Below are 23020 nucleotides of genomic sequence, written 5' to 3'. Positions count from 1 at the left end.
TTACATCCAAACAACAAACAAGATCATAGTGTATCAGTTGGCAGCCTCTATTAATGTTTTTCTCTCGTCTTAAAATTCACAACCAAAAAGCAAAACACATTAAAACTTACACACATATATAACATATATGTATACGTTACTGATTGAAACCTACATATCCATTGTCAGCGTGTCTATATATAACACCCACCATATGCTCTCATAGTATTCGTCAACTAAAATCCTTTCTCCCCATTCGTTATCTAATCACATCTCTGCCCATAACTATGGATATTAATTATTCTCCGCTAGGGTTTCTAATATCACTCTTCTTCATTGTTACTTTTCTTGCACCACAAGTTAAATCTAGGGCTTTCTACGTCTTTGGTGATTCTCTCGTCGACAATGGAAACAATGATTACCTTGTCACCACTGCTCGCGCCGACAATTACCCGTATGGTATCGATTACCCGACCCGTCGACCCACTGGGCGTTTCTCTAACGGCCTCAACATCCCCGACATTATCAGTAAGTATATTTAATTAGTTCGAGAAAGGTTATAAGATAATAATATGTTCTTTAATTAATTATCTCTAACCATGGTTTGTTTTATCTCTACTAGGTGAAGCTATAGGCATGCCGTCGACTTTGCCGTACCTTAGCCCGCAGCTCACCGGAGAAAATCTTCTCGTCGGTGCTAATTTTGCCTCCGCTGGAATTGGAATCCTCAACGACACTGGAATTCAATTTGTAAGCAACTTCGATAATTCTTAAATTTAAATGCAATATAAAAGTTAGCAAAAAATAATAATTAAATGCAATAAAAAAAAACTAGGAAAAGCTATATTCATGTTGGGCTTAACCATAAATATTTTTGAAAATTAGTCTTTTTAGGTTGAGCCAAACGGGTCCTGGAATTTTGGAAGTTCTAGCCAATTTAGTAAAAACAAAAAAAAACTCAATAAAAAATTTGGTTAGTTATTTAGGAGCCATAGGTTTGTGTATATTAATTTCGAAAATTTGAAAAATGTTTTATTTTGGTACGCAAACTCTGGGTTCAAGGAGCTATTATCCGTATTATTGTAATTCTTGTCAAATTGCTGTCGTTCCACACGTTCATAGATTATGTTTTTTGTTTGGCAGGTAAACATAATTAGAATATCTAAGCAGTTCGAATACTTCCAACAGTACCAGCAACGAGTGAGCGCATTGATCGGACCAGAAGCTACACAACAACTAGTTAACCAAGCTCTTGTCTTAATCACACTCGGTGGCAACGATTTCGTCAACAACTATTATCTCATTCCTTTCTCTGCTCGCTCTCGCCAGTTCACATTACCGGACTACGTTGTTTATCTCATTTCCGAATACGGAAAAGTCCTTAGGGTAAGGACAACTAAAACATAACTTAATCAGCTCTTCTCTACTTTATTTTCACGTGATAGTACTGAATTATAAAGTATGCCATGCTGCCATATAGTAATAAATTGGTGACTCAGACGAAACTAGCTAGAATCATGGAATCTTGATTCTTGCATTACCAATGAGCTTACTGATGTGTTGGCTCAGTACATGACAATGCCTTTAATAAGTGACCCCTCAATAATTTATTTCGCTATGTCACCATATTAATGACATTGTTCTCTTTTCTCAAAAATAAATTAATTAATGACAATAGTCTCTTGAAATGAGGGGACATAACTTCTTTTTAAATGATGGCGATTTTTTTTTTAAAAAAATATGGGGAAGATTTTAGTTTCTGTTTTTTTTAGAAGAAAAAAATATACGTGATAATGATTTACTCTTTTCATATACATGATTATATATTTTTTTCTCTTTTGTCTTCATTGATAAAGAAACTCTATGAGTTGGGTGCAAGACGGGTTCTAGTAACCGGAACTGGTGCAATGGGATGTGCACCTGCGGAACTGGCTCAGCATAGCCGCAATGGCGAATGCTATGGTGCTCTCCAAACAGCAGCCGCTTTGTTCAATCCGCAATTAGTTAATTTGATCGCATCAGTCAATGCTGAGATCGGTCAGGACGTTTTTGTAGCAGCCAATGCCTATCAAATGAACATGGATTATCTAACTAACCCTGAACAATTCGGTAATTATAACTCATCTCTTATTAAATTTTTAATAGTAGTTAATAATAGCTAACTGTTTAATAATAGTAGTAGATATTTTGATATATTTCAAAAGGTTTTAGTTGTTGGTTTCGAATTTATGAAAAAGGTAACAACTCAGCCAAAATTTGACTAGTGAGGTTGACTCAAGCTTGTCAAAGATTTAATGATATAAACACATAATTAGGGAGTAGTGATAGTTATGTCTGATTGAATGCGTACGTGAAATTTAATAAATGAGCATGACCAGTGACAACTATGTAGGACTATCTTTTCCATGCATGTTGTTACATTTATGCAAAAAAATTGATTTCACTTCACACTTTTTTATTTATCAAAATATACTATATAGATCGAAGTATCCAATACGTATGTGTCGGTTTGTATGCGTAGCAGTACTCCTATGTTCTTAAATATAAGATGTTTAGGTAGAAACCTACATATTAAGAACATTATTTTTTGTCTAAAAAATATCATTAAAACTATAACTTAATGGTATTCAACCAATTACAAAATAGATTATTAAAATATGATTATGTACACAATTTTTAATAAAGTAAAAGTTACATAAAAAAATTAAAAACATCTTATATATTGGAACATCAAAATTCTGTAAAACATCATACTTTTAGGAACATAGAGAGTATTATTTTATTAGAATTTTTAATAACAGTAACTGTCTGGTCTTTAAATAGTTATATTTGAAAAGCTTTTCCCCTACAATCTAACTCTAAAATAAAAACCATGGATAAAAAAAGGAAAAATATTGGTGGTCGTTGAAAGCATTTACTTATGTCTGGATCGTATACAACAAATAAGTACTGTAGATATTCTAATAAATACCCTTTGATTTGAATCGTTATCTGCGTGTATATATGTGTGTAGGGTTTGTGACATCAAAGGTGGCATGTTGTGGACAAGGACCGTACAATGGCATAGGACTATGCACACCAATCTCGAACTTATGTCCTAACAGAGATTTGTATGCATTTTGGGATGCGTTTCATCCAACAGAGAAAGCTAATAGGATAATTGTTAATCAGATCCTCACCGGTTCCTCCAAGTATATGCACCCTATGAACCTTAGTACCGTCATGCTCTTGGATTCTTCTAGAATCTAATCTAAGTGATTTTATTTCAATTAATTGTCATGGCCTTGTCTTTTGTATGCATTGTTGATTAATAACTTTGATCAGCATAATAGACTTTTCTCGTCGGTGATGTGGTTTGATGTTTCTGCTTGTTGTACCTTGATTAGCTTAGTTTAGTCATTTTTTTTTCATGTATGTGTGCCAATTATCATGTAATATTTGGAGTGATTGTTATATGGTTTTCTGTTCTACTCGAGATTATTGATTCAGCTACGAGATCGATGCGACATATTGTTATGAATCCATGAACCATTAATGTATATATGTATGCATGCTACGATTGATGATATGTGTCTATGTACTTTTCGGCAAAATTCTTGTCGCCATATATTACTGTGGTATGAATCATTAATATGTGACGGAGGGAAAGAGTACTAAAGAGTTTGTTGAAGCATTTCGCGGACACTGAAATGTGAATAATAATAATAAAAGAATTGATTTCTGGTTGGTGAAGTGGGTGAAAATTTATGTCCATTCCGTATAAACTATATAGTATAAGTTATAAAGTATATAATTTTTATATTCTTTTACTACTGACAGTTATCTGATGGACCACCCTTATCAATTATCTCAGCGTCAAACCATTGATGCCAATTTTTTAAAATTTACACATCTCTTTCATAACAATAACAATCTTGTATGCAAATACATTTGTTATATAGGCCTTGTTCGTACTGGAACCAATGGGCTTTTGGTTATGGATTGTTATTTCTACAAATAGGTTGAATATTGTTTATCTAGTGTGTCTCCATCCTCTATACTTCTAATGAGTAATTTGGGATATCTTATGAATTATTAGGAACAGAACTACAGAAGTATCATGCTAATGTGTATTTATCCAAATTTTAATGGTAAACTGTTTGTACCATGATTTGTGTTTATAGCTTTACTTTAACAATTCTGAAATTCTTATCTTTTTATTTAATTCATATCCATGTATTATTATCCTGATTTAAACATTCATCACAATCTGATAAATTTGCTTTGAGAGTACTTTATATTTTTTAACATACGCCACATTGTTTTAATCATTATAAAAAGTTAAAAACCAATACACACATCAGTATCTTATAAAACATATAGAATGCAACACTTGTCAAACTTATTTGGCCTATATCCTACTTCAATAATAAATAAATTTTCAAACACCGGAGAAAAGAATATTACAGAACAAAAGACTTCACATTCTTCATAAACATCTTTCTCTTCCTCAAATCATTGGTAGGAAAAAAACAATAATAAGAAAATGAATGCAAAGAATAGTACAAGTGTTGAAGGAGAAAAGCTAAGAGTTATAGTAGTTGATAACTGTAAGCGATAAACACTTGTACCGTTGTACGCCGAATGGAACTTAGTCGGGATCTTGGAGCTATTGTTGCCACAGCAGAGAATAAAATTCCACTGACATATATCAATTGTAATCTCTATTACACTGTATATATCACTTGGAGCGATTGTTTCCAAGGCGCAACATGGGTTACACATACATATAAATTATATAATATAATCATTGCTTTCCGATCGGGTTTGGTCAAGAGGGAAGCTATGAGAGCATATTAGTGTAAGATAATTTTGATTTTTCTGAATATAATCTATACGTGAACGCTAATCCGGAGATAACCAATGTGGTCAAGTCAGTGTATAAGAGCCATAATAATTAGGCTTGACGTTGAATTTATTAATGTTACATATCGACCATTGTCATCCATTTATGAAATGCTCCGAAAAACTTTCCATATTTTTTTTTGAGAAGAAAGTATTGGCTTCGTAGATTTCGTGTAAAACGTGAGCAGAAGTCCAGCTTTGCATTATATAAAACAAACAAAAATTCAATACCATATCCCATCGAATCTTTGCGAACTTTTATTTTTGGGTAAAAAATACCGTCAAAATATGTAAGCATTCCCAAAAAGGGTAGACTTGTTCTCAAACAAACGCACCAATGTTGAAATAATAGACAACTGATGCATAAGTTTTTGAAATATCTCAAGTATGATTTACATTTTCATCTTTCACGATTTTACAAGACAATTTTCATAATAAAGTAATTCCTATTTTTTTTCCAAGATTGTACGTACAAAACATTTCATAAGAAATTAATAGCAAAAAATTAGTCCTAAGAAGCCATTACGAACTCAGCTTATGAGCACTGATGTTGACGCATTAAGTTCTATGCTTAATTTGCTTAAGCATACCTTCTATGCTCCATGAGAATCTTTACTTTTATATCTTAGCATAGATTTGATAAAGATCTTGTTCACCGTTCAGCAAGACCTTTAACCCAACAAACAAAATAATGAAAAAGTATATAATCTTTATTAACAGTTCCTATGCCGAAAAGTTCAAATAAAATTCTTATTTTAGTTTCTTTATTAACAATTAGAAAGAACTAATACGTACAAAGAACATACATATAATCTGATTATGATCTAGATAAATTAATTAAAGATATTTTTACATGTATTTTCTTATGTATTCATAATATTTTCCCCATTTTGATTTTATTGTTCTCATATTAGTTTGTTAAAATAACCCAGTTGCAAAAATGCAGATTACATTCCAGCAAAATTCATGTAAAAGATGCTTTCCTTAGTGACGTGAAAATATGCTTTTGCACCTTTTCCAACTATAAATCTCGATCAATGTCTAAGTTCCTAGAACACAATTCACAGTCTTCTTTAGAATCCAAATCGTAAGCCACTTCTAACCTTTTTAGATTACATATGTAATACGTATGCATATACAAACAATTACATACAAACACGGAACCATGCATTCAAGAAGATAATCACAATTTTCGTTTTTGTTCTAATGATAATCACATGCATGCGAACACTTGCAAGTTCATTTCCATACTGCATGTTTCATTTTTTTTTAATTAGCTTTTTTTTTGTGAAGATTGTTCGAAGATAAAATCGAAGATGGCAACAAAATCCATGGGAGATATCGAGAAAATAAAGAAGAAACTAAACGTGTTGATCGTCGATGATGATCCACTAAACCTTATAATTCATGAGAAGATCATCAAAGCGATAGGGGGTATTTCACAGACAGCAAATAACGGCGAGGAGGCAGTAATCATCCACCGTGACGGCGGCTCATCTTTTGACCTTATCCTAATGGACAAAGAAATGCCCGAGAGGGATGGAGTCTCGGTACAATTAATTAATAATCTTAGTCTATGGAAATAAACAGATTATTTAATTAACCTCAGGCTAATATCCTTGTCACTTTCTTATGTTCTTTATTTTGTTTGTTTTATTTAGACAACTAAGAAGCTAAGAGAAATGGAAGTGAAGTCAATGATTGTTGGGGTGACTTCACTGGCTGACAATGAAGAGGAGCGCAGGGCTTTCATGGAAGCTGGACTTAACCATTGCTTGGCAAAACCGTTAACCAAGGACAAGATCATCCCTCTCATTAACCAACTCATGGATGCTTGATGGATATATATTTAATTTATATTATGGAAACACATAATAACGTCTAAGTGTGTATGTATGCATAGATACTTGCATGTGTGTGTTTTAGAATTTAGGGTTCTTTATCGTCCGTGATATATAATCATGTAACCTGTTGCTTTAAGCTTATAAAATATTAAAATAAGGGTTTCCTCTACCAGAAAAAGTAAATATACAATTTTCATTTTTCATTTTATTAAATAAATAGATACTTCGACCATTTAAGGAATCCACCATTTAAGTGAATACATATATATATATCTATCTATCTATATATATATATATATATATTTAACTGATCCACTTTAATTTAAATAACTATGATATCTAATAAACAAAGATGATATATGTAGTGTAGCTGATGCTAGTTGAATATATAATTATAACGTTAATTGAACTATATATTAGTGAGAGAGAAAAAACTATATATTAGTGTATGGCTTATGGTTTAGAAAATGATATCTCGCGAATCTAGCTAGTTTGTACATTTATGTTGCCTTTATAATATTTTTCAGAAGTGATTAACTTTTAGATTTTATTTTGTTGTTATATTAAAATTGATAAATGACCTATAAATTTCATATCCCTCAGTCCTAATTACATATACGAGACATAAACGTTATTAGATTTTTTTTTTTGTTGATCAAATATAAACGTTATTAGATATAATACTTTTTGTTATGCGCTGTACTTCATATTATTTTGTCCAACATTATATGTCATAAAGAAGATACAGCATATCTTACTTTGAAATTGATAAGTTTATGCAGAAAGGAGTAAATTCTGATTTCAGCGGCTTATATCATCTAAGCCAGATTTGATTACGCATCGGATGGTAGACATTCAATTGTATTTGTAATAATTATTTTGACGGCTGTTGAGGATTCTATCGGTTTCCTGCAAGCTTCAATGTATCTCAAATCGCAAATCTAGCGGAAACAATCAATCGCAGTGTGGAATCGAATCAAGCGAGAAAGTAAACAACACAAGAGTTTTTGGTAACCTGGTGTTCACCGCACTTCTCCGATGTGGAGAAGCCGCTATACTCACCGGAGAGAGAATTAGGTCTCTCAACCTTTCCAATAGATGAAACTGAGAAGAGTACAATCACAGGAGATCTTCTTCCTCTCTATCTCTGTTACAATCACCAAGAGATAAGAGTATGATCTTGAAAGAAGAAACAAGAAGATGAGCTTAGCTAGATACACAGAGAAACTCCTTCCCTTACTAGCTCTCTCTCACTCACGATCTCTCTCTCTCTCACGGACTCGAGCTCACGCTCTCCTCCTGAGCTCTCGCTCACTCCGATCTCGAGCTCAAGCTCTTCTCTTCTTCGATTCTGTTACAGACGCTTAACGTCGTAACTTCCGTGAAGATGATGACGATGAAGTTAATCCCTTCAGCTCCTGATCAATTACACTTTTGACCTTGCTTCCATTTAATCAAAGAATCCAGCTCACGTGTATTTCACATGCTCAACTTAAGTGAAACCTTCTCCTTGGCATAGAGACTTTATGAGACTTGGCATCATCAAGAGATCAGATGACACAAACCTCTACAAATCTCCACCTTGTCATCGATCTTCTTCAAACTGCTATCACGTCTTGAGCTTTCTTCCTGTGCTTGAGCAAACTTGTTCATCCTCTGCAACTCCCTGCAGATTCTTGCATCTTCTAAGCTTCATATAGCTTTGAATAAAGCATATTCAACTTCATCCATCTTTGAGCATCACTGCTCAACTTCAATACTTCCTGAAATTAGTTTCCTACAAGCATCTCAACCCGTATCCATCTTGATACAACCTGAAGACTTCCTTGCCACTGTTTTTTTTTTTTTTTGAACCTCTTACCCGAAGCTCCACCTCAATAGCTTGTCTTCATACAATCAATCACCATCAATGAACCAGACATGAAACTCACAAGCCATGGCTGTGATGTTAATCACTTTTTCATTCCTGAGCACTGTCTTCTTAAGTTGATAAACCGCTTTAACACAGCCTTGTGTTAAGCTCAACTTCTTCATTGATCCTCTTTTGGCAGTTTCTATAAAACCGGAAACTTGAGACGACCATTCATCAGTAACTCAACACAATCCATAAGCTTCAGCTTACTTCATGCTTGACCTGTTACTGCACTTTAATATCGTCAACCTTCTGCCAAAACTGATATGCCGATGCTAGCTTGAAACTATTTCAGAACCTGAACCACTTATGCCTCAAACCAGAAGCTCCATGACTCAAACCTTGAAACCAACCTCAACAGCCGGTAAAGACCCACTGTTTAACCTGAGATTTCCCTTACAACCATCTGAATGAAAACACTGACTTGAACACCACTCTGCACCGCTGCTGTCGCCAACAGAACACGCCGCTTAACACAACCCGGTTAAGAAGACTTTCGATACAAGATCTCTGCTCAATCTCTGTCCAAACAAACCATTTTGATCCTGCAACCTGATTCCTCTGTAGACCCATTTGATTCACCTCAAAAGCACCTGAGATCATAATCAAAAATACTACTGAAATCTCTTGCAGAAAACCAGAAACATACAAGTTTCTTCCCTGAATCAACCCTTGATTCAACCAGCCTCTGCCTAGCCAACTCGACCTTGAAACCTGAACTTGAACCGCTGTTGAAACTCAACAGATCATGCCTCATAGCTCCACCTTGCTGTGAGTACTTTCGACCCTAGTTCCCTTTCCAATTCCCTGAGTAAACAAGACAGTACCAGCAGCTCGATATTCACTCCTTGTACTCTTTAACCATATCTCTCATCATAAGAGCCTGAGATACTCAAGAGATACTTTCTTTACAGCATCTTTCACATCAATATCAAGCCCATGATGTGTTTCCCCTGCTGTACCAGACCTGCAACACATTTAATAATGTGTAAACTCCACCAAAAATTTGGCACTTGCATCATAGATCTTCTCACAGCTGAACCGAATACTCTTCTTGGCTCAACAACTTTTCCTCTAGTGTTCTTCACACTTAGGCTCCACACTTGTTAATCCTGCAAGTGTCTTTCTTACTGAGAAGATTTACACTTCCTCCTGATGCACACAGACAACTTAACACTTCTCAAGTTTCTGTCTCAGAAAACAGTTCAGAAACATGTTTCTGCTTCAGCCTTCTCTAGGACTTTAAACCAGTTGCACATGCTGTGAAAACCCTGTCTTTATGTTGTCTTCACACGCCACATTATACCTTCTGAAGTGATTTACTTTGAGAAACTTCAGCAAGCACTAGTTTCTCAGAATTTTCGGTAGAGAAAATACCATGATCACTTCGGTATAAGTCGTCTCAGACATTTACAGAACCTGCAACTTCTATGTTTCAGCAACCTGACTTCTTTTAATCTTCAGAGCCTGATCACATTCTGATTTATGCAAAAAACCCAGACTGATACTTCATCAATCTTCACCTTATACCAGAGATCAAAACACCTTTGATTTCTTCTCCAGCAAAGCCAACATAAATCTTTATTTACCGCTGCTCAAAACTCTGATGATACAAGGTTCTTTGCTGACAATAGCTCCACCCAGAAACTGTGTTTCTCTCTGATTCTGCCTTGAAGTCACTGCACTTCAGATTCCCTTGTACACACTCCACTTGGCTCTCTTGTCCTTCTTATTACCACACAAAACAAGCATGAAGCCCATAAGCTGTTGTAAGCTTATTACCAGAACTTCTAAACCGACAACACTGCTCCACCTGAAGCCATAAGCTGCTGAGAAGACTTGAGAAATTCGCCTGAAGCAGTAGCACTGCTCCACCTGAAGTAAAAAAAACATCTGAAGATGTGCACTACAACACTTGTAGAGGCAAGACTCCACCTGAAACAGAACCCCTCAGACCTCACTGAATTTCTCTTCACACACAGATTCACTTCTCAGACTTATAACCATCCTCAAACCTTCCTGCACTTTTTTCTTGATCCATTAAACTGCTCTGTGTATTTGACTGAATACATGGCTTCTTGCTTCAACATACATGTCAGAACTTATGACAAATATCTTCTGTTTGCAGCCATTTAATCTCAGTCACATATACCCGAGAAACCACCAAGTGTCGTTGCTTCTTTAAAGCAGTTTCTGTACCACCAAACTGAATGTGCTTCGGCCATCTGCATCCTTTCTGAATTTTAACCAAAAATCAGAACCCATGCTATCTGCTCTTGTCTCATATGCTCCACCTTCTTGTCTCTGAAACCTCAACCTGTCTTGGACTTGAGTTTCTGAAACGTGAGCTACCATAACCTGAGACATATCCCGCAGACTTGAACTTGTAACATCTCTGTCTAATAGGAAACATAAACAGCAAAATAAACTCTTTGCTTTATTTTCCTTTGGAACACAAAACAAGAAACTTGCTCCCTGTTCTAGTTTCTTTATCACTGATATTCAATCAGCCTTGCTCCAGAGTTCATCACCTTTCGTCTTTTGCAGAAACACCTTTGAGTAAGACAACAAGACCTCTTCACCGAGCTTGCTCCTATTACTCACAACATCTCACCAAAGCTTAGCTCAAGCTGCTTCTTCCTAAAGATAAAACACGTTTCTGCATCACTAACTTGATGACTCTGCTGCCTTTCTTCTTATAACCAGAAGCTTCCATCTCACTTCACCCAGTGAGCCTGACTACTATCTTGAGACTGAAACCCACGCATAACCACATCTGTAACATCACTTTACTGCCACTGAAGAGTAGACACAAAAGTAACACCCTTGATTCATTTAGTAGAAACTCAGCCTTGTTGCTACAAGCTCTATTCTGATCCTTTTATAACCCCTGTGACTGAACCTGCAGACCTCAGCTCAAAACCTCTGAAAACTGAACCAACCTTGAAGCCTTAAATTACTGAACCTGTCTTGTTTCATATCTGATTAAACCTCACTGTCATGCTTCTCTGCAACTTCCTTTCACTTGGATCCTGGAACCTTTAATCAATATCCAAATAGCCATTGAAACACATACCAACATCAACTTCCAAGGCGTCCCTCATACCTGAGATTCATAAGTGCCACCAACTGCTATTCTTTCCATCTTCTGAAACAACACTGCATATTTCTTCCACAAACGAGCTGACCAAAACACAATCTGACACCAGACCCGAGCCTTGATCATCCTTTGCAAAGATAACACACATTACTTGTGATTCAGCAAGCTTCAGTTCCCCTTATCCTTTGCAGAAAATGATTAACCATCCATCACAAACTACCTTTGTGACTGTATTGAAACAAGACCACCTTATCTTCAAGATTTGAGCCTGAAATCTGCTGAACTTGATTTGATTCAAGCTCCTTAAGTCTGGCTTGACTTAACCTGAATAATCTCCAACATGAGATATTACCGGAGAGGAGTATATCAGCAGCTACGAAGAAGACGACGAACACTCAGCCTTCAATTCCTCCGATAACAACGAAGACACGCAGCTGGAACAGGGAAAAGCAATGGTGACTCAAGAGCTATGATCTTTTACTTGATCTCTCTATCTTGTACTTGCTTTCTCCTTCCTCTGAATACTCTATCTCTCCCTTCTGTAACTCATTCTTGCTTCAGCCTCTACGGATCTTTCCTTTCTTGTGAATAACACAACATAGCTAGTAAGTCTCTTCATCATAATCTCACACCAGACTATGACTCTAGCCTCAAGATAGATCACCTTGCTTCTGCACATGGTTTTACAAACCAGAAACCAATAGATCCGACTGGATCTTCCTCCGTGTACGTTCTTTCTTACGCTTCCGACGTCTTCTTCGTCTACCACAAGCAAACGTCAGTTTCTTCTTTCTTTGATGCTGACGCTGCATAACGATCGACATCAGCTCTGATTCGTCACACTTGAAACAGCGACGCGATTACGAAACTACACAACCTCAGATTCTTCTTCTTCAGAATCGATCAAGATTCGTTACCGATAAATCCTTGAATCGCCATAACCAGCGCTCTGATACCACTTGTTGAGGATTCTATCGGTTTCCTGCAAGCTTCAATGTATCTCAAATCGCAAATCTAGCGGAAACAATCAATCGCAGTGTGGAATCGAATCAAGCGAGAAAGTAAACAACACAAGAGTTTTTGGTAACCCGGTGTTCACCGCACTTCTCCGATGTGGAGAAGCCGCTATACTCACCGGAGAGAGAATTAGGTCTCTCAACCTTTCCAATAGATGAAACTGAGAAGAGTACAATCACAGGAGATCTTCTTCCTCTCTATCTCTGTTACAATCACCAAGAGATAAGAGTATGATCTTGAAAGAAGAAACAAGAAGATGAGCTTAGCTAGATACACAGAGAAACTCCTTCCCTTACTAGCTCTCTCTCACTCACGATCTCTCTCTCTCTCACGGACTCGAGCTCACGCTCTCCTCCTGAGCTCTCGCTCACTCCGATCTCGAGCTCAAGCTCTTCTCTTCTTCGATTCTGTTACAGACGCTTAACGTCGTAACTTCCGTGAAGATGATGACGATGAAGTTAATCCCTTCAGCTCCTGATCAATTACACTTTTGACCTTGCTTCCATTTAATCAAAGAATCCAGCTCACGTGTATTTCACATGCTCAACTTAAGTGAAACCTTCTCCTTGGCATAGAGACTTTATGAGACTTGGCATCATCAAGAGATCAGATGACACAAACCTCTACAACGGCTGTTCGGATATCAATCAGATAACTAAAATTCGAATAAATCTACTCTCTCTTTTTTGCATTTAACATATCTAGCTTTTTAAAACAGTAGAATGAATTTACAGATTCTTTTTTTTTTCTCTCTGTTCTCTGAAGTGTACTTGTATCCTTTTGCAGCTAAAACTCGTGAGTCGAAATCTAAAAAGCTTTGGTTATGTGTCAGTGTCTAAAGTGGGATTATATTCTACCTTTTTGAGTTGTTTTGTGTTTAATTTAATATGAATTCACTTTTCAAAGCATCTAATATATCTCAGGAAAGTTCAAATTTGCTATATTTAGGATAACCAATATTTTATTTGAATTTTCGGGTGTATTGGTTTGATTCGGCAATGCTTGATTGCTCGAGAGCTTGAACCGAAAAACATAGGATCTAACTGTTGAGTAGGCATACTGTTGAGCTCTGCTGTTCCCTATACATACTTTAGATCGTCGATTAGATCGTCCGAACATTTCGTATATACCATATCTTGTGAGATTTTAATTTCAGATAAACAAAATGACTGAGGTTGTGTGTTGTAGAAAAGCTAGTATAATATATGCAGTAACGAGGTCATTGTTTTTTTTGGGAGGGAATGTCAACAAATTAAACTTTTAAAGTAGGACTAGTAGAAATGAATTTTAAATCTAGTTTATTAGTATCAAAAATGAAAAATTAAAATAACAGTAGATATATGTATCATTTGGTCAGTATATATATATATATCTTAATATATTTTTTTTTACATTATATATTAATAATTGTTTGATAATATATGAACTGTCATATAAAAGATATCACGCTTGGAGGATTTATCCCTTAAATAGTTGATAATAATTTTTAGATTCTTTTCCTCATAGATAAAAGGGAAAATATAATAAAGATTATAATCTAGATGAATTAAATATTTTCCACAGTATGTATATATATATATATATATTATGTTCATGACTTTCATATACTTCTCTCGTATATTATTTACTCAACTATATGGCACAGAGGTTTGGCACGTAACATATCTTCAAATGTTTGTAAGTACAGTTGATTAAACAATTATCTACTAGTCAAACGATGTATTCTAGTGTGAATTACGTCCTGGCGAAATTTCTTCGGTTAAAGCACTCACGAAACATACATACTCTTGTTCCCTCTCAAAAAAACACACACACACACACATGCTCTTGTTTATACCGTTTCCATATAATTCGATACAATATATAGCACATATTCAAGACAAACATGACCAGCTTTTATTAGTGTTGTCCGTTATTGTTGTGAAGTGTTGTTGCAGTAGTAAATCAAAGGAGGAAGAAGAAGAAGTGCCGGCAGGACAAGTCGTGAAGAAGACATTTAAGAAACTATGCGTTTTGGTCGTTGATGATGATCGATCGTGCCGTTCACTGTACATGGGATTCATCCAAATGCGTGGAGGATTTCCTTACATGGCGGAAAATGGTGAGGAGGCAGTGAACCTCTACCGCGATGGCCAAACCTTCAACCTTATCCTCATGGATAATGAAATGCCTGTGATGGATGGAGTTTCGGTACGTACCGCGTTATAGTCAATTTTAGTTAACTAGCCGACCAACAATAACCAAATTCAAATGAATTGACGCAGTCAAAATCAATGTTCTAAAATTTTGTATAAGGGGACGTCTATGCATTCGTCTAGACGATAAATCAGTTATAATATTTTTTTAAAAAATGGTCTAAAATCTAATTGGCGTTATAACTCATACAAAAAATATTTTTTTATAAAATGCTTAATTAATGTCTAGCAATTTTTTAAACATTTGTTGAAATATGTATATGGAATTTGAAAGTCAGTTCAAACTCCCCGTGTTAACACGTATAATGTTTTGCAAATAGTTCAGTTAAGTTTCAACCTTCCAAGTTTCGACCATTGAATCAATAACATTATGAACCAAAACAGTACATACTAATCTATTAATTTACGAAGTAGTTTTAACCAATTATATTGGAAAGAGACTTTAATGGCCGGCTTGATCATTCACTAGTATGATAGAGCCGTTTTTTTCTCACTTGTTAGGCAACCAAGGATCGTGGGATTGACGTCACATGAGGACGAGAATAGTGGATTTATGGAAGCTGGAGCTGACCATTGCTTGGCCAAGCCCATAACATTTGAGAATATCTACTTGCTCATCGAGCAGCTAAAAGACGAATGATAATGACGCGCGACTATATATTTATCCATTTTTTTTGTTCTCACTAAAATAAACCAAATACTATCAGGCTTCAAGAACATATTTTAAATATATCGTATATGTTATATATAGTTTCGTGAAAATGTAACAATGAACAGATAAAAAGCATTTGTCTAATAATGGCATACATATTTTTCAATTTCTCTATATTATTTGTGATATATTCGCTACAATAATTCGAGTGGTAGCTAATAATTGTTGGTACAAAATGGCAACTAAACAGCATTTAAGCATAAATATGCGAGCGTCGAATGTTATAAGATTGGTTTGTAGCCTTAGAGGTTAACAAGGAATGTTAGTATATTCGTTAGATTAGAACGCACTTAGCAAAAAAAAAAAAAAGTCTACCAGTAAATTAAAAAGAAACCAAGAGAATTAGTAGCAGAAAGATTGATAAAACATCAGAGGTCCTCATTATTATTATTGTGCTGTATACAATGAAATATATCTGTTGTATTAACATTATTATCATTATTTATAATATAAGCTGTCCTCTCAATGTGATTAAACCTCAGACATAACTTAACTTCAACTCCAAACTTAATTGCAACTGCATGAACCCAAAATCATATACAATAGCCACCACCCGGTTTAAGTAACCAGCCGATGCAGCTGAAAACCACCCGGTTTATCTTACCAAGGCCCTAAATCATATAATAGCCCATAGTTACCTTCTTTAAATGGGCCTTTAAAGTCAGTATAGTAAACCTAACTAAGCCCATTATCATCTCGCCTTGTATAAAAAAGCTTAACGCTCGTCTCGGAGACCTTTCATTAGGGTTTTCTCTTCCTCTCATTTATCACTTCGGCTCCTGCATCTGAGCACCGAATCATAAACCCTAGCCATGGCGACGAAACCAGCTAAACAATCCGTGCAATGCTTCGGGAGGAAGAAGACCGCCGTCGCCGTCACCCACTGCAAGCCCGGGTGCGGTATGATCAAGCTCAACGGTTCCCCGATCGAGCTCTTCCAGCCCGAGATCCTCCGGTTCAAGATCTACGAGCCGGTCCTTCTCCTAGGGAAGCACCGTTTCGCGGGCGTGGACATGAGGATCCGCGTGAAGGGCGGTGGTCACACTTCACAGGTCTACGCGATTCGTCAGAGTATCGCTAAGGCGTTGGTTGCGTTTTACCAGAAGTATGTTGACGAGCAGTCGAAGAAGGAGGTGAAGGATATTTTGATTAGGTACGATAGGACTCTGCTCGTGGCGGATCCGAGGAGGTGCGAGCCGAAGAAGTTTGGTGGGCGTGGTGCTCGTTCTCGTTTCCAGAAGAGTTACCGTTAATCAAAATCTGGTTTGTTCATTTCTCAAAATGAGTTGTTGAATTGTCAGACGTTAGACTCTCATTTGCGTTTTTTTTTATTATTGTTATTGGATAATGGTTAATTTGCCTATGAACTTATGTTTTTTTACAATGTCTGCTCGTTTAATGTCTTTACTCCGATTACTGTTTTATTTTGTTAATTGATTGGTCGCTTAAACGATTGGGTATTGGTGAAATGATCTAGCTTATTGCATGTTAGGAGTTATAGTTAAAGTGATTGAGGATTTTTTGGCGAAACTTAGGTTGATGATGTTTTAGAAATATTATCGAGACATTGAATCACTCTGCTATAGTGTCGGACAAGTATTACATTTTGTCACTCTAATCAATTAAGCTATGTATTTTTAGAGTTTAATGATGATGTTGTTTAGAGATGTAGGAAGAATTCAACCAATTATGTTTTGTTAATCATGTTTATTTGTTAGTGTTCTAGAGTTTTATTCATGGAACATGAGCTTCATGGTTTTTTGAAATGAAAAAAAAATACTGAAACTTGTTGAAACTTGAATAGTAAGTAGTATTAGCAGGTCTCTTTAGAGTAAGAAAAATGTATATGGAATGGTATAACCGGGCGATTGTTTTGTTTATCTTAAGATGATTTGCCTTCTCCAACTTCTGAAAATTTGCTTATACAGAAGAATTTTAAAGCAATTTTCAGTATTTGATAGCCTGTTACTGCTAGACAATGAGAAATAGAGAAACAAAATTGTTTGATTGATACGTCTGTGTACGCTGTAATTTGGTTTAGCAATAATAAATAGAAGAATTAACTAAAGCAAGCCCAATTGGCCCATCATACATCACATTTTTGGATCCATCACACTATTGTTTGATTGATCTGTTCCATAAGCAAATATAATAGTGTCTGTGTTACATAATACCCTGTAATTGGGTTTAGCAGTAATAATAGAAGACCTAACTAAAGCAGGCCCAAGGCCCATCACACTTCACGTTTTGGATCCAACAAGCATTCGTCTTTAGTTTCAGCTTCCTGAATACGCAAAAATATCAAAATGCCCTTACATTATTAGTAAATTTACGACATGCCCAAAATTAAATCTAAATTCAAAATCTCCGAAAACACCTCCTTCTCTCGTCGTCACCATCTCCGCCGTCGATCCGCTGCCGTCATGCCGTCGTCAATATCGGAATTCTCCAAATCGTGGCCGCGGAAAGGATCCCTGCGAACCACATTGGTGACTGGTGAGTATTCGTTAGCCTCCCGATTGAGTGTTGTGTTTTTTTTTCTTCGTATGATCTGAACCTCCAAAAACTGCCGATTTGATTATTAATTTTTATTGCAGATTCATGTTTTATGGATGAGAAACAATCACATCATCAGTATGAAACTCCACCAGGTTGCTGTTTACAACGTGTAACGAGGTTCATTTTACACGATGAAGATGTGTATTATGAGGTATTGATCTCTTTGCCATGAAACTGCATAACTAATCTGTGGAATTAGATTTTGATGGAGACTTTGATTTGATTACTTTCTTCCTTGTAATTTGCTTTTCTTTTTTTTCCCCTAGCTGCTTCTTTCTCAATTGAGTGTTAAATGACAAATTATATTGAACCTACATTGTATGTGTGTCTGTGAAGATAAGAAGTGGCCGAATCTCAAGATAATAATGGTTCTTGGCTTCTTAGAAACTTACAAACGATGGTGGAGCCTAAACCTGACTGGGACATCATTTATAGACTTTGTGTTCCCAGTTGTCTTAGTCTACAGCTCCTTCCAGGAATTTTCCTGATTGGTAATTAAAGACTTGGTTGGACTTCATATGCTTTTCTTCTTACTACGCTGATAATACATTTGTGTTCATACCAATCCTTTTTTTTTCATTTCGCAGATTGGTTTTTCTGAAATACATTTTCAGATCTGCTCGTCTGATGACTCTCTCTCGCAATTGTAAACACCATGTCTTTCCTAGCTTCCACGGGCCAGATGTCCGTAGAGGCTTTCTCAGCTACTTACTGAAGGAGTTAAGAGAGAAAGCAATCGACGTCTTCATAGACAATGATATAGAGAGGAGCAAGTTGATTGGTCCCGAGCTCACAGAAGCTATAAGAGGATCGTTAATTGCAGTTGTCTTGATCTCGCGGAACTACGCTTCATCAACATGGTGTCTGAACGAGTTGGTGCAGATCATGAAGTGTTGGGAAGAAGATAAGCAGACGGTGGAGGTGATTTTCTATGAAGTGGATCCATCTGACGTGAAAAAGCAGAAGGGCGACTTCGGAGCTGTCTTTGATAAAACTTGTGCAGAGAAATCAACGGAGGAAGTTGTCCTTAGAATCCGATGAAGTTGTCCTTTCTGGAGAAAAGCTTTGCATATTGTGGCTCAAATCGCTGGTTACCATACAAGCAACTAGTAAGTCTTTTCTATTTCCACTTGATAGATTAGTCCTAATCTTCTTAACACATCTGAGTCTATATATATCTGGTAAACACTATAGCGAGGGAGTGAGATAGGATCATTAATTATACTGTGCGGGTTAAGTTTGTTTAGATCTGGGAAAGATGATGGAAATGGGGCATTATCACGTGAATTTTCTTTGTTCTGCTGATATATTTTTGATGTACATGTCATTTATTTCCTGACTAATTAACGGATGTATTCATCTTTTTCTCTTTTAGTGATGATGATGCAGTCATGATTGCAAAAATTGTTACAGATGTTTCGAACAAGTTCATTGATTCTACAACATCAAATGATTCCGACAGCTTAGTTGGGATTGAAACTCATATACGGGAGATACAGACATTGTTGTCCTTAGAATCCGATGAAGTCCGGATGGTTGGTATCTGGGGTCCTGCTGGAATTGGTAAGACGACCATCGCCAGAGCTTTATACGGAGAGCTCTCTAGTAAGTTTACACATGCTGCTTTTATTGAGAGTATCCAAGGGAAGTTTGAGCAAAATTATCGTGACGAGCACGCCTTCATGTTGCATTTACAAGAAAAACTTTTGTCTGAGACCTTAAATCAGAAAGATTTTAAAATAGGTCATTTGGGTGTGGCAAAAGCAAGACTGAAGGACAAGAAAGTGCTTGTCGTTCTTGATGATGTGGATGACTTAAAGCAGCTAGAAGCCATGACTGACAAAACTTGCTGGTTTGGGCCTCAAAGTAGGATTATCATCACAACAAAGGATAAAAAGCTTTTTGTAGCACATGAGATCAACCATATTTACCAAGTGGATTTTCCATCTACATCTGAAGCTCTTGAAATTCTCTGTCTGTCTGCTTTTCGTCAACATTCACCTTCATCAGGGTTTGAGGACATGGCCATAGAAGTTACACGGCTCGCCGGTCGTCTTCCTTTGGGTCTATGTGTTTTTGGCGCTTATCTGCGAGGAATGTCCAGGGATCGGTGGATACATGCATTACCTAGACTCAGGACGAGTCTTGATGGGAAGATTGAGAAAGTGTTAAGGTTCAGCTATGATGCTTTATGCAAGGAAGATCAAGAATTGTTTCTTCATATAGCATGTTTTCTCAAAGGTGAATGGATTACTGACGTGGTGGAGTGTCTTGCGGAGAGTCGTTTGAACGTCAACCACGGGCTCCAAGTGTTGTTGGATAAATGTTTCATATCTATACGCAAATGGGGACGGTTGGCGGTGCATAATTTGCTTGAGCAATTGGCTAAAGATATTGTCCGTAAACAGTCTGATAATCCTGGGAAACGTCAGTTCTTGGTGGATGCTCAGGACATTTGTGATGTGCTCGAGGAAAATGCTGTAAGTTTTGAGATAAACTGTATCCAGTCTTTTCTTGCTACCATTTTTTGATCATTTGTAGCTAATTAAAGTTCTTTCAGGGCACTGAAACCATTAGAGGAATAGATTTTGACTTATCGGAGGTCAGGGGAGACTTAATTATTGACGAGCGAGCCTTTGAAGGGATGTCTAGGCTCCAGTTCTTAAGATTTCAGAAACGGGGTTTGTATAACAACACCAAACTTCTCCTACCCCAGGATCTGAAGTTTAGAGCTAGTAAACTTAGATTTCTTGAATGGGATCAGTTTCCGCTGGCATGTTTTCCTCGTGAGTTTCAACCGCGGCGTCTTGTCAAACTTATGATGGAGCACAGCAAGCTTGAAAAGCTGTGGGAAGGACCTATTGTAAGTAGTTTTTATGTGATTTTACCATTTAATTTCTTTGCATTTCATTTTAAGAACGCAGTTCTGGCTTAATTTAAACTATGTGCAGCCTCTCCCTTGTCTGAAGTTGATAGAGCTGTCTAGTTCCGACTACCTCAAAGAACTTCCGGATCTGTCCAATGCCACTAGTCTCAAGGTACTGAGGGCTGGTTTTTGCTCAAGTCTGTCGGAGATCTCCTCTATTGGGAAGTCCACTAGTCTCGAGGAGTTACATCTCGCTGGTTGCTTTGAGTTGATTGTGATCCCCTCGTCCATTGGGAATGCTATTAATCTCAAGACGTTGAATGTCCAGGTGTGCCAGGGTCTGGTTGAACTCCCCTCCTCTATTTGGAGCCTTAAGAAGTTAAAGAAACTGTTAATTGCAGGATGCCCAAACCTTAACCATTTGGGGTCACAGTTGAGAAGCTTTCCTGATATTTCCGGAAACATTACAGAATTAGATATGAGTAATACAGCGATAGAAGAGTTTCCTTCGTCAATCATGGCTTTTTCGTGTCTTCGTAAACTCACAACAATGACTGCCGAAAGTCTCAGGGTGTTTCCAGATGTTCCTGACACCATCGAAGTGTTAAAATTGCACAATGCGGGAATAGAAGAAATTCCTCCGACGATTAAGAATCTCTCACGTCTCACTACACTAAGCATGCCTCGCTGCAAGAAGCTAAAGGTCCTTCCAACCAACGTCAACCTGCAATCGCTCTCTTCACTTGATCTCAGTTCCTGCACACAATTGAGAACTTTTCCAGAGATATCTGTAGGCATTAGATCTCTTAATCTGAGCAATACTGGTATAGAAGAAGTCCATTCATCCATATGGTCTTGGTCCAGTCTTCTTAAATTGAACTTGGAAGATTGCCACAGCCTTCGGGTGTTCCATTGCGTTCCTGACAACATCGAAGAGTTGGACTTGAGAAATACGGGAACAGATTTCTCAGGTGGGGATTTACGTATAAACCTCAAAGGGTGCAAGAATCTTGTGTCACTGCCCCACATTCCGTATCGCGTCTCATACCTTGATGCATCTAACTGTGAGTCGCTGAAGAGAATAGATGGCTTAGTTAGCAATCCAGAGAGATGTCTCAGTTTTGCTAACTGTTTCAAGCTGAGTGAAGCAGCGAGAGAACTCATCGAGGAATCGGATTACAAGTTTGCGCTCTTACCTGGTGGAGAACTGCCTGCAGAATTTGATCACCGAGCAAGAGAGGGTTTACTAACTGTCAATTTGGATCAGAGCCCTCTACCTTTATTCTTACGATTTAAAGCTTGCCTTTTGCTGCTTCATGGACACTATATAGAGGACGAGGATGCCAGTGAGGATGATAAGGACGATGAATGGATGGGTGCCAAGAGGCTTTTCTGTGACATCTGGTACGTTCAGAATGGCCTCTATGTTGGACATGGATCCTGCAAGTACCAGCTACCAGCAGTACTTGGATTCAAGGAGCATCTGTATTTCTTGGAATCTTCCATTTCACTAAACCTTCCTGAAACAGATGAGAATGTCAGCGAGCTTCATTTTGAGTTCAAGATCACTGGTAAATACTGGGATGTAAAAGACTTTGGTCTACAGCTCTTCGAAGACCCTGATGTTCGTGATGACCATGTATGCTGTGGTGATACTTACAAAGAAACTGCGGACATCAATATTAGAGAAAACTTACATGCAGGAACAATGTGAAGAGAAACAATTTAAGAGCTAAGCTTTCTGGAAAGAAGCAACTTACTGGGTTCTGACAATGTTTGTGGGCCTTTTTTTAAATCATTCCTAAGCAATGGGCCTTACTAAATGATTAATGGGTCTAACTAAATGGGCTTAAATCCGAAACATTAAATTCGCACGAGGGAAAGTCTCTTCTCAGCGACAGTTCATAGCAATTTCTTTCAAAATCTCCTTTTTCCTGTAAACGTCGCCGTCT

General features: G+C 37.0%; 5 protein-coding genes and 1 long non-coding RNA gene across 7 annotated transcripts; 5 read left to right on the top strand and 1 right to left on the bottom strand.

The window, feature by feature from the left end:
- The first annotated feature begins 144 nt into the window (after positions 1 to 144).
- LOC103848926 (GDSL esterase/lipase LTL1) lies at positions 145 to 3468 on the top strand. The gene is made up of 5 exons (XM_009125755.3): positions 145 to 507; positions 602 to 729; positions 1123 to 1365; positions 1836 to 2088; positions 2993 to 3468. The coding sequence occupies exons 1-5, from the start codon at positions 267 to 269 to the stop codon at positions 3226 to 3228; spliced, it is 1101 nt and encodes a 366-aa protein (XP_009124003.1). The 5' UTR covers positions 145 to 266; the 3' UTR covers positions 3229 to 3468.
- Positions 3469 to 5898: 2430 nt separating this feature from the next.
- LOC103848927 (two-component response regulator ARR22) lies at positions 5899 to 6876 on the top strand. The gene is made up of 3 exons (XM_009125756.2): positions 5899 to 5950; positions 6157 to 6413; positions 6525 to 6876. The coding sequence occupies exons 2-3, from the start codon at positions 6180 to 6182 to the stop codon at positions 6699 to 6701; spliced, it is 411 nt and encodes a 136-aa protein (XP_009124004.1). The 5' UTR covers positions 5899 to 5950; positions 6157 to 6179; the 3' UTR covers positions 6702 to 6876.
- Positions 6877 to 7649: 773 nt separating this feature from the next.
- Positions 7650 to 10158, bottom strand: LOC117133892. Its single transcript, XR_004457941.1, has 2 exons — positions 9926 to 10158; positions 7650 to 9879 (listed from the first exon to the last, which is right to left on the bottom strand). It is a non-coding gene; the product is annotated as an uncharacterized LOC117133892 (long non-coding RNA).
- Positions 10159 to 14080: 3922 nt separating this feature from the next.
- LOC103848929 (two-component response regulator ARR22) lies at positions 14081 to 15937 on the top strand. Of its 2 annotated transcripts, XM_009125757.2 has the most exons (3): positions 14081 to 14413; positions 14663 to 14926; positions 15433 to 15937. In XM_009125757.2, exons 1-3 carry the CDS (start codon positions 14324 to 14326, stop codon positions 15463 to 15465), a joined length of 387 nt encoding a protein of 128 aa, XP_009124005.2. In that variant the 5' UTR covers positions 14081 to 14323; the 3' UTR covers positions 15466 to 15937. The 2 variants fall into 2 exon arrangements, with proteins under 2 accessions (XP_009124005.2, XP_018511487.1); XM_018655971.2 differs by lacking the exon at positions 14081 to 14413 and having other exon boundaries at positions 14429 to 14926.
- Positions 15938 to 16372: 435 nt separating this feature from the next.
- On the top strand, positions 16373 to 17076 carry LOC103848930 (40S ribosomal protein S16-3). Its single transcript, XM_009125758.3, has one exon. It carries the CDS (start codon positions 16456 to 16458, stop codon positions 16894 to 16896), a length of 441 nt encoding a protein of 146 aa, XP_009124006.2. The 5' UTR covers positions 16373 to 16455; the 3' UTR covers positions 16897 to 17076.
- A 248-nt stretch (positions 17077 to 17324) lies between these two features.
- On the top strand, positions 17325 to 22931 carry LOC103848935 (disease resistance-like protein DSC2). Its single transcript, XM_033290936.1, is given in 6 exon segments — positions 17325 to 18139; positions 18241 to 18353; positions 18790 to 19311; positions 19578 to 20682; positions 20763 to 21065; positions 21154 to 22931. Coding segments are annotated over 5 exon segments (3579 nt in total). The 5' UTR covers positions 17325 to 18139; positions 18241 to 18333; the 3' UTR covers positions 22783 to 22931.
- The last annotated feature ends 89 nt before the right edge of the window (positions 22932 to 23020 follow it).

Source organism: Brassica rapa, chromosome A05, assembly GCF_000309985.2.
Source record: "Brassica rapa cultivar Chiifu-401-42 chromosome A05, CAAS_Brap_v3.01, whole genome shotgun sequence".
Lineage (NCBI taxonomy): Eukaryota > Viridiplantae > Streptophyta > Magnoliopsida > Brassicales > Brassicaceae > Brassica > Brassica rapa.
Note: the sequence above shows the minus strand (reverse complement) of the source record. Positions and strands in the feature narration are given on the sequence as shown.